Here is a 9,356-nt window from a genome sequence, read left to right as displayed (position 1 = left end):
TGTGTATAGGAGGGTTAACACTCAAAATATATTTTTCCCTAAGTGATTTTTGTTTGTTTTTGTTTTTCAAGACAGGGCTTCTGTGTGCAGCCCTGACTGTCCTGGAACTTGGTCTGCAGACCAGGCTGGCATCGAACTCAAAGATCCACTTCCTTCTGCCTCCTGAGTGCAGGGATTAAAGGCGTGCGCCATCACCTCTAGGCTCTAGGTGATTTTTTTTTTTTACAAAATTACTTTTTTCTCATGCTGATAACTAAAACACGGCTCCCTACCCCTGAAGTCTTCCAATATCAAGACACCCAATGCTCCAGCAGCCAGCTGAATGGGCTTCCAGGTCTGTTCTTTCACCAAGCATTGGCTGGGCGTCTGATGGATGCCATGTTGTCTTTCGCCCTGTAGGCACTGGAAAAACAGCCACATCTCTGCGTGAGGAATTACAGTTCGCTCTGTGTTTTGGTGGGAGATAGAAAGGATGTGTATTGATGTAAAAGAAGCTCACAGGAATTAGGCACTAGCTTGTGCAGGGCCCCTTTCCAGGCTGCTCACCCATATGAACTCACCGCATCCAATAGGCATTATGCCACCATCACATGAAGAAATGAAGGTGTGAAGGAAGTAGATTACTTACCCCAGGTATGGCAGGTAATTAGCCTTCAGACCGTGATTCCTCAACTGTAGTATGCAGATGATGACCCAGAGCTAAAGCCAGCTCTCCAAGTGATGCTGAAATGTGAACGATGTAAACATACAGCCTTTTTATTTTTCTCTCAGCACCGTGTGTATATGCGTGTTTGTTTAGGTGCGTGTGCACTAACCGTTATGAGAGGCGTAACTTCTATAACCTGCTGCGTCCTGTAAATACGGAACCCATCAATAAGGTTACACCAGCCTTCGCTCCAGCTCCTGGAATTATGGACGTCCCAAAAACCCCTTCTCCAGATGAAAATCTACCCTGCCACACACTCGCAGTGAAACTACATTAGTATGTTTTCTGATTTCCCGTGAACTGTTGAACTTCGCTCAAGGATTCTTATAGAAATGTGTTTTTGCTTTTGTTTCCCCTGGAGGGGGACGATGATGTGATAAATGGCAGTCGGAAGCTGTCATTTCCTCCTCCAACTAAGCAGGCAATAAGCTTCTCCCTCGTTTTTAATGAGAAACAAATGGCCGGTGATTTGGCTCAACGAGAATCGGATCCTGCAGCATTGTCCCTGCAGCCACAGCCACAACTGCCAGAGAAGCTAAATCTTCCTAGTTAAAACAAAGGGTTCAGACAAAGATGAGACACTGAGCCGGCTCAGTCAACGCACTTTCGGATTGGTTGCGATACTGTCCAATAAGAAAAAAGAACTCGTGTCTCCTAGTTACAACATTTTAGGTTTGTCCAATCAGATGATACTGCTTTGGAGCCCTCATTTAAATATAAGGATGACAAATAACCCTGCCTCCGCCGTCTCCCTGTTCGTCTTGGTGCAGCCAGTGCAGCAGGATGCCGGAGCCTTCCCGCTCCACTCCAGCCCCCAAGAAGGGTTCCAAAAAAGCCATTACCAAGGCACAGAAAAAGGACGGCAAAAAACGCAAACGGGGCCGCAAGGAGAGCTACTCCATCTATGTGTACAAGGTGCTGAAGCAGGTGCACCCCGACACGGGCATCTCGTCTAAGGCCATGGGCATCATGAACTCGTTCGTCAACGATATTTTCGAGCGCATCGCCAGCGAGGCCTCCCGCCTGGCGCATTACAACAAGCGCTCGACCATCACGTCCCGCGAGGTGCAGACGGCCGTGCGTCTGCTGCTGCCCGGGGAACTGGCCAAGCATGCTGTGTCCGAGGGCACCAAGGCTGTCACCAAGTACACCAGCTCCAAGTGAGGCGCTGCGCGGGCGTCCCCAACCCAAAGGCTCTTTTCAGAGCCACCTTCCAATCTCAAAAAAGGAGCGTGCTACCTGGTGTGATAAAGAACTGTCATTTCATTTGATGTACTTTGGGATGGGGATTGTACTGGACATTGGGACACGAAGGTAATACATGCCTTCTTTAGAAAGATACATTAATAAAGAAATTGATTCGATTGAATTTTGGCCACAGAAAACGTAGTTAAGTGGATGGCTTCCGGGGGCATTTTGGGGTTGGACTGCGCGGTTGGGGTGGGGGCGTCAGCAGCGGGTCTCTCCTCATCTTTTCACCCTATCCATCCGCCTCCCCTATGTCCAGCGGAATGCCGTGTTGAGGCTCAGGTTGTTGTGCTTTCGTGACTGATGCTTTCGGAGCCATCTCCCTCCATCCCTTTGCTTCCTTCCTCCCGTTGCCAGGATTAGACCCTTAGAGCTCTTGCAGACAAAAACAGTTTAAACAGGTCTTCTGTGGTATTTTACTCGAAACGCCTAAAAATGCTATGCACAGCCCCTTGCTCACCAACCTTACCACTAAGCCAAAATCTGTCCAGGGAAAATTCTGACATTTTATCCATGCATGTATTTAAACGATGAAATGTTCTTTTGTTTCATCTCAATGTATACATATGTGTGTGCACATGAATGTAGATCATAAAAATGTCTGTATACATTAACACAACTCTAGTAAATGGTGAAACGTCCTTTTAAATAAAGGAAATCGGTGCCTTTAAAACAACAGCAAAAAAATAATAATAATAACCCTATATGTGCTCTGCTCAATTTATGTCTGCATTAATGACTAAGTGCAAGAACAGTCCAAACTACTGTCCCCCTAAAATTCCAATATGAGAGGTTCATTGTATGTGGGAGAAGCCCATCTTCCATGAGCTCCTGGTTGCCCCTGGTTCCGACTGCATGTTGGTTTCTCGGGTGGACAATGGCGTCTTTCTCCTCGCACCACCTCCAGTGACAGGCGCTCATTTGTCAACATTTAACCTCTCACTGTCTCACAGGAAAGGCGAGTCTTTCTGTCGGTAACTTCTTCTTAAAGAGACAGCTTTTTCCCTTGCTCAAAATTCCTAGTTTGTTCCCTAATAATTAGCAAGTTTATCTTGAGCATCTAGCTGAGACTGGGGAATGGCAGTTTCGTCATTATCTCAGACTGCACGCCTGCAGATCCCTCGTTCCCCCTCCAACCTCACTAACATTAAGTATTCCAGATCCAGAAAACACATTATTTGCATTGTCTTCGTTGCTATTACAAATTCTCACATATTTGCTGTACACTGCTACACTTTCCAATTGTTCAGTGGAATTTTGTACACAGTTAGTTGCTCTCCATTTTCTATATTATAAAATCTCAACAGCACAGTTTTCCACAGTCTTTGTCACCTCCTTAATATTCATAGCCTACAGAAGGACAAATCTTCCCCATTCTGAGCTGTAGCTGCCAAAGTAACACACCTGGGCAGCTTATTCTCAACTTCCAGTTTTTGTCAGGAAAAAAAATTAAAAATTAAACCATTGTTTTACCAACAACTATAAATGTATTGTTATAGAACCATACTTGGAAATTGTGATTGTGTGCTAGATTTGCTCGCTGATTCTATCTTTTGTACTAAAAATGTTTAGGTTCATCTGCCAGGCTCGTCTTTCTCCTGGAGACAAAGGTTACAGTTTATTGAAACTGTATATTATCCCGGACCTAGACGAAGCAGCTGCAAATATTCCTTTAAAACTTGGGGCTGGAGAAATGGCCCAGGGTCAAGAATAGCTCTTGCAGAGGATCTGAGTTCAATTCCTAGCACCCACAATAACTGGGTCATTAATGGCTGACAGCAATCAATAATGCTAGTTCCAAGTGATCTGACCCCCTTTCTGACTTCTGCACGCCTGTGGTACACATAAATGCATGGAAAACATTCATAGCTAAAATTTTAAAATGGATAGTTGACTCCAAGGCCTGGCCATCCAGGTCTGTAATGGAATACTTCCTCAGTATAGCAAAAGTGTCAGAAGCCTTGACAATCACTTGGCATCAGTTCACAGATGATTGTATTCACCATATATATATATATATATATATATATATATATATATATATATATATATATATGTTCGTGTTTTGTTTGGTGACAGTCTCACTGTGTAGCTCTGAATAGCCTGGAACCTGATATGCAGACCACACTGGTGTTGAGCATACAAATATTCCCCTGCCTCTGCTCCTTCTCCTTCTAGCTGCTGCCATTTCAAGTCGACAACACCACATCTGGCTTCCAAATCCTCTATTTTGGAGACGATTAAGAATACTGGCATGGATCCATGGTGGTGAATACCTTTAATCCCAGCACTAGGGAGGTGCAGGCAGGCAGATCTCTGAGTTCTGGGACAGCCTGGTCTATATAGTGAGTTCTAGACCAACAAGGCCTACATAATGACACTGACACACTGGTGTGTTTGTGTGTGTGTGTTGTGTGTGTGTGTGTGTGCAAGAGACAGCAGATGCAAGACAGAACGTGGTCTCCCCTATGATGATGGATCATGGTTTATGTTTTCAACTGTAACTAAAGAAGAAATGTACTGGGTCAAGGGTTATGACAAGGCTTCTATTAATGTGTACTTACTTATATATTTTTATAAAAATATGTCAAATGAAAATAATGCTATATACTACACACTAACTACTTGTACCCATGAATGGATCTGAATAAACAACCCAGGCAGGGGGAAGGAAGAGGGCTGAGTGGCATCTCAGTGGTAGAGACTTGGCTAACATACTAGAGGTCCAGAGTATAGTCTCCCACCCAACCCCTCCTCCCATCAAGCCTCAGCGGAAGACTCAGCTTCACTAACGTACCATGATTCGTGTCTTAAACAATTGTCTGCTTTCCTGGTGTACCTCTTTAAACATGGAGATAATTTGGTTGGCATGTTTAAACTTCAATAGAAAATTCTGGAGATTAGTAATTGGTAAAATGTAATATACATATAATTGCTGTTGGCAGAATTTGAAGCAGAAGGAAGATAAAGACAAATTCTCAGAGAAAATAATCTGAAATATCTGCTAAAGAACTTGGTTTACTTTGACCTGACTCGTGTTAATGTTTTAACGGTATTTTTAAGACTAATTAAAAACAAAAGTCCTATGTTGTCATTTTCATCTTGGCAACTATTTGACTTAGTATTTAAAAAAATACTTGAGATGCTAACTTTAAAACGTTTGAAGTTGTCAAAAATCCTTTTTATGTGGAAAGGGGGAGGCGGCACAGCTACTGTAGGAAATTCCAGTGAAGACATCGTCTCCGGGCGACTGCCCCTTAGCATCTGTCCAAACGTACCTATTATTCTGTGCGAGAGATGGCGATAGAGTCTCTCAATATATCTTATAACAGTTCAAGTAATTATCATGAATCCTCTCTCCATAAATAAAAGGCAAACCAAGGAAAGCTGTGTTCTTTCCACAGGTAATTGCCAGACCAAAATGGCATTCTCCGAAAAGGAAAAAAAAAATGCCGAGTGTGGAAAATTCTGATACCAATGCTTTACAGAAAATAAAACAGCTCAGGGCAGCAAGTCATTTGCTCAAAGCAACAGGATTTTTTCCCCAAATCCTTCCATCCCCTAACCACAAACCCTGCTGGCTGCTGCAGCTGGCTAGATCCAGCTCCTGCACACAGGTATTCAGGGTGTCGCCATGCCTTTTCAACCTCGGTTCCAGCAAACCGCTAGGGCAGGATCTATTGGATATATATCATGCCAGAATGGTCATATCCAGGGGATAAGACGTCTGCTTATTCCAGGAAACGTTCTAAAGGAACGCAGACCAGAGGCCACCCAGGACGCGCGGCATCCAGAATCCCACTATTCTTGTGACCTCGCCCACCTGGGGAAGACTGAGGCTTGGGGAGGGGACTCACGCCCCTTGCCTCCTCCCGTGGCCGTCGTCCACATCCCACCCTTAGGAAGAGCAGAGCAGCTGCAGCCCCACATTCCTCACTCCAAACACCTCTCTCTTGGTCGTACCCAGTAACGGAATTCCTATCAGGTGCGTGGCAACCATCAATGCCTCCACACACTGTGTTCAAGACCCTTTTAACGACTGTATGGGTGGCTCTGAAAAGAGCCTTTGGATTGAGGACGCCCGCGCAGCGCCTCACTTGGAGCTGGTGTACTTGGTGACAGCCTTGGTGCCCTCGGACACAGCATGCTTGGCCAGTTCCCCGGGCAGCAGCAGACGCACGGCCGTCTGCACCTCGCGGGACGTGATGGTCGAGCGCTTGTTGTAATGCGCCAGGCGGGAGGCCTCGCTGGCGATGCGCTCGAAAATATCGTTGACGAACGAGTTCATGATGCCCATGGCCTTAGACGAGATGCCCGTGTCGGGGTGCACCTGCTTCAGTACCTTGTACACATAGATGGAGTAGCTCTCCTTGCGGCCCCGTTTGCGTTTTTTGCCGTCCTTTTTCTGAGCCTTAGTAACGGCTTTCTTGGACCCCTTTTTGGGGGCCGGAGTGGACTTGGACGGATCAGGCATATTAGCTAGCTACTGTGGAGAGACACGTACGCCCGCTGCACCAACTCTATTTGTACGCCTCGTATTCAAATGAAGGGTCAACATTGCTCGCTTTTGATTGACTACAACTGCACATACGTCATCGCAGAGCAAGGGATATGCAAATTAGGCTTGCCGTGTTCCTTTTCCGATTGGCCAACGCTGCTACCCAATAGAAAGGCGCAGTCTAGCCTCCCTCCTGATCATATATAAGGGCTCGTTGGCGCTTGCGGGGTCGTTAGCGCTAGCTTTTTCGTTGGTTCGTGTTACTCATTTTGGTTATCAGTTGGAGATGTCTGGTCGTGGCAAGCAGGGCGGCAAAGCTCGCGCAAAAGCCAAGTCCCGCTCCTCCCGCGCAGGTCTACAATTTCCTGTGGGCCGTGTGCATCGCCTTCTTCGTAAGGGCAACTACTCGGAGCGGGTGGGTGCCGGCGCCCCGGTGTACCTGGCAGCGGTGCTGGAGTACCTGACTGCCGAGATCCTGGAGCTGGCTGGTAACGCGGCCCGCGACAACAAGAAGACGCGCATCATCCCGCGCCACCTGCAGTTGGCCATCCGCAACGACGAGGAGCTCAACAAGCTGCTGGGCCGTGTGACCATCGCGCAGGGCGGCGTCCTGCCCAACATCCAGGCGGTGCTGCTGCCCAAGAAGACCGAAAGCCACCATAAGGCCAAGGGCAAGTGAGGCCCTTCTGGTCCCTAGTGCTACTTAACGGACACCAAAGGCTCTTTTCAGAGCCACCCACAACCTCAAAAAGAGCTGTACACTGAGCCTGTTACCGCCTGGTACTGGCCGGGCTGGGTCTCCCGGTTCCTTCCATGCGTTTGTGCATCTCCGCGCGGCGCCTGGGGTGGTGACCGCTCAGGCCAACGGCTTCCATCTGCAGTTGGCCTAGGGTCTGTTTGGAGGCCCCCGCTGTTTGTCCCCCACCACTCGTGTTAAACACTCTATTTCCGTTAAGGTTCGTGCTTGAACATTAGGGGACACTTGGTTTGGCTGGAGTTAGCATTAGGCACTGGTAGGTTAGAAACTGGTGTCTCTAATGTTTCCGGTTCTACTAAAACTTAAGTCCACTCGAGTTAGGGTCTAATCACGTTGAGATTTCCAAAAGTGTCAGGGATTTTTTTTTTTTATGCGAACAACTCGAAGTTGTCGAGGACGGGAGCGACACAGGTCAGTGCTGCCCTATATGTAAGTGGTAGTATTACAGATAGATGGCCATGATGGTGGTCCAGCAGGCGTTTGGAACTGATCAATCTTACCCACTTAAGTAGCTTAACCTTGAAAAACAAAATAATTAGTCGGTTTTGGTAAAACTAGGTTTGAGAGTGCAGCAATGTCCAATAGTAAAGCTTAAAGGAGAACATGATTAGCATCACATCAAGTAAAATGGGATTTTTTAGAGAGGATTGTGATTTCTACGGGCAGAATAAAGAATGGTGGGACAGTTACAGATAAAATCACTACCAGTGGGGAAAGTGAGGGTTAAGGGGGATTAAATGAGTTATGACAATTGGTTAAAATGCCACCGAGTTCGACATGTGTCCCCTTTCCTGTTAACTGCTATTCTCTTTAAATTTTGGCAATACAGGACAGCAAGACAATTATATAATGCTCATTATATATACCCTAACAAAACTGGGTCTATTTAAGCCTGGACTCCTCAGACACTGTCTGTAATCACAAATCTATAAAATATCAACATCTCAAAAACCTGTTTGCCCAAGAATAAGCAATGTATTCAACTGTGAGTCTCAACCACACAATAGACAAAAACTGCATATAGATTGTACAGTCTGCTGGTGGGTGGTTTCAGTAAACCAACGCCCAAGGGTTGGACCTTGAGATCTTCCCCTTATGTTTTTAGTGAGAATCTTCAGTTCTAGCTTTAGTTTGTGTGTATTCATAGATTATTGTAGTTTCTTAATCTCTTGAGTGGCAGTTAAACTTAGGAGTTGGATGTTACTATTTAATGGTGTCATGGAAGCATTGTGGAGAAAGATGTACTGGATTAGCTTCTCATCTCCCACTTCCAAGGCTTCCTGTCAAATGCACACCCACCATCCAAAAGGAATATTTAATTTTCCATTAGGGAAAATATAATACAAAGATGTGGCTTGTCTACTGCTCAGGGTTATGTGACCAGTGAATACCAAGAGAGCACAGATTCTGGATGTGTCTATAATATTACAGAAAGTTGGACTGAAACAACCCTGACCTAAAATCCAGTCCTCTGGATTACCATTTCCAGAAATGTAAAGTAGCAGCAGCAGCTGCCTTGAAAAGAGAATGTTCACTGGATTCAACACCACATGGCCATGCCTAGGGTATATGCCCAATAAAATGGAAATAGATATCTAGCAGAAGCTACACAGATGCAGTGATAGTATCATTTATCCAAGCTAAAAGAGGAGCCCAAATATCCATCAGCTGATAAACAGATCCGCAAGACGGGTTTGTCCGCATAACGGAGTGCTAGTCGACAGAAGGGAATGAAGCGCTGATTCATGCACGTGACTGGACCTCAGTGTCCAGAACAGGCATGTTCCAACAATAGACACAGGAGCTGGAAGGGGAGAGAACAGAACTTCCTCGTGTGGTTGTGGAAGAAGACACAGGTGATGGTCACAACAAAAGAAATGTACCAGATGTCCCTCAACTGCTCACATGAAAGTGGTTCATCATAGCTTGGAAATCTCACCTAAATTTGAAGAAGCTCGGAGTGTGTACCAAATGGACAGATAAGGGCCAGCAAGATGGGGGGAGTAAAGAGCTTGCCATGCAAGCATGAATTCCCAGGTCCCAGGCAGCGCAGGGCCAGGTTAGCACTTGACCATAATTCCAGTGCTTCTAAGGAAGATAGGAAAATCCCTAGAGCTCCCAGGCCAGTTTGCCTGCTATACACAGCA

The 9,356-nt window shown here is 46.0% G+C and overlaps 3 protein-coding genes across 3 annotated transcripts; 2 read left to right on the top strand and 1 right to left on the bottom strand.

The window, feature by feature from the left end:
• The first annotated feature begins 1,459 nt into the window (after positions 1 to 1,459).
• Positions 1,460 to 2,075, top strand: LOC142859417 (H2B.U histone 2). The gene has a single exon (XM_075989592.1). It carries the CDS (start codon positions 1,490 to 1,492, stop codon positions 1,868 to 1,870), a length of 381 nt encoding a protein of 126 aa, XP_075845707.1. The 5' UTR covers positions 1,460 to 1,489; the 3' UTR covers positions 1,871 to 2,075.
• Positions 2,076 to 5,756: 3,681 nt separating this feature from the next.
• On the bottom strand, positions 5,757 to 6,445 carry LOC142859416 (histone H2B type 3-B). Its single transcript, XM_075989591.1, has one exon. The coding sequence runs from the start codon at positions 6,426 to 6,428 to the stop codon at positions 6,048 to 6,050; it is 381 nt and encodes a 126-aa protein (XP_075845706.1). The 5' UTR covers positions 6,429 to 6,445; the 3' UTR covers positions 5,757 to 6,047.
• Positions 6,446 to 6,708: 263 nt separating this feature from the next.
• On the top strand, positions 6,709 to 7,223 carry H2ac25 (H2A clustered histone 25). The gene has a single exon (XM_075989590.1). It carries the CDS (start codon positions 6,739 to 6,741, stop codon positions 7,129 to 7,131), a length of 393 nt encoding a protein of 130 aa, XP_075845705.1. The 5' UTR covers positions 6,709 to 6,738; the 3' UTR covers positions 7,132 to 7,223.
• The last annotated feature ends 2,133 nt before the right edge of the window (positions 7,224 to 9,356 follow it).

The sequence above is a fragment of the Microtus pennsylvanicus genome, chromosome 11 (genome assembly GCF_037038515.1).
Source record: "Microtus pennsylvanicus isolate mMicPen1 chromosome 11, mMicPen1.hap1, whole genome shotgun sequence".
Taxonomy (NCBI): Eukaryota; Metazoa; Chordata; class Mammalia; order Rodentia; family Cricetidae; genus Microtus; species Microtus pennsylvanicus.
This window is presented reverse-complemented; position numbering and strand designations above follow the sequence as displayed.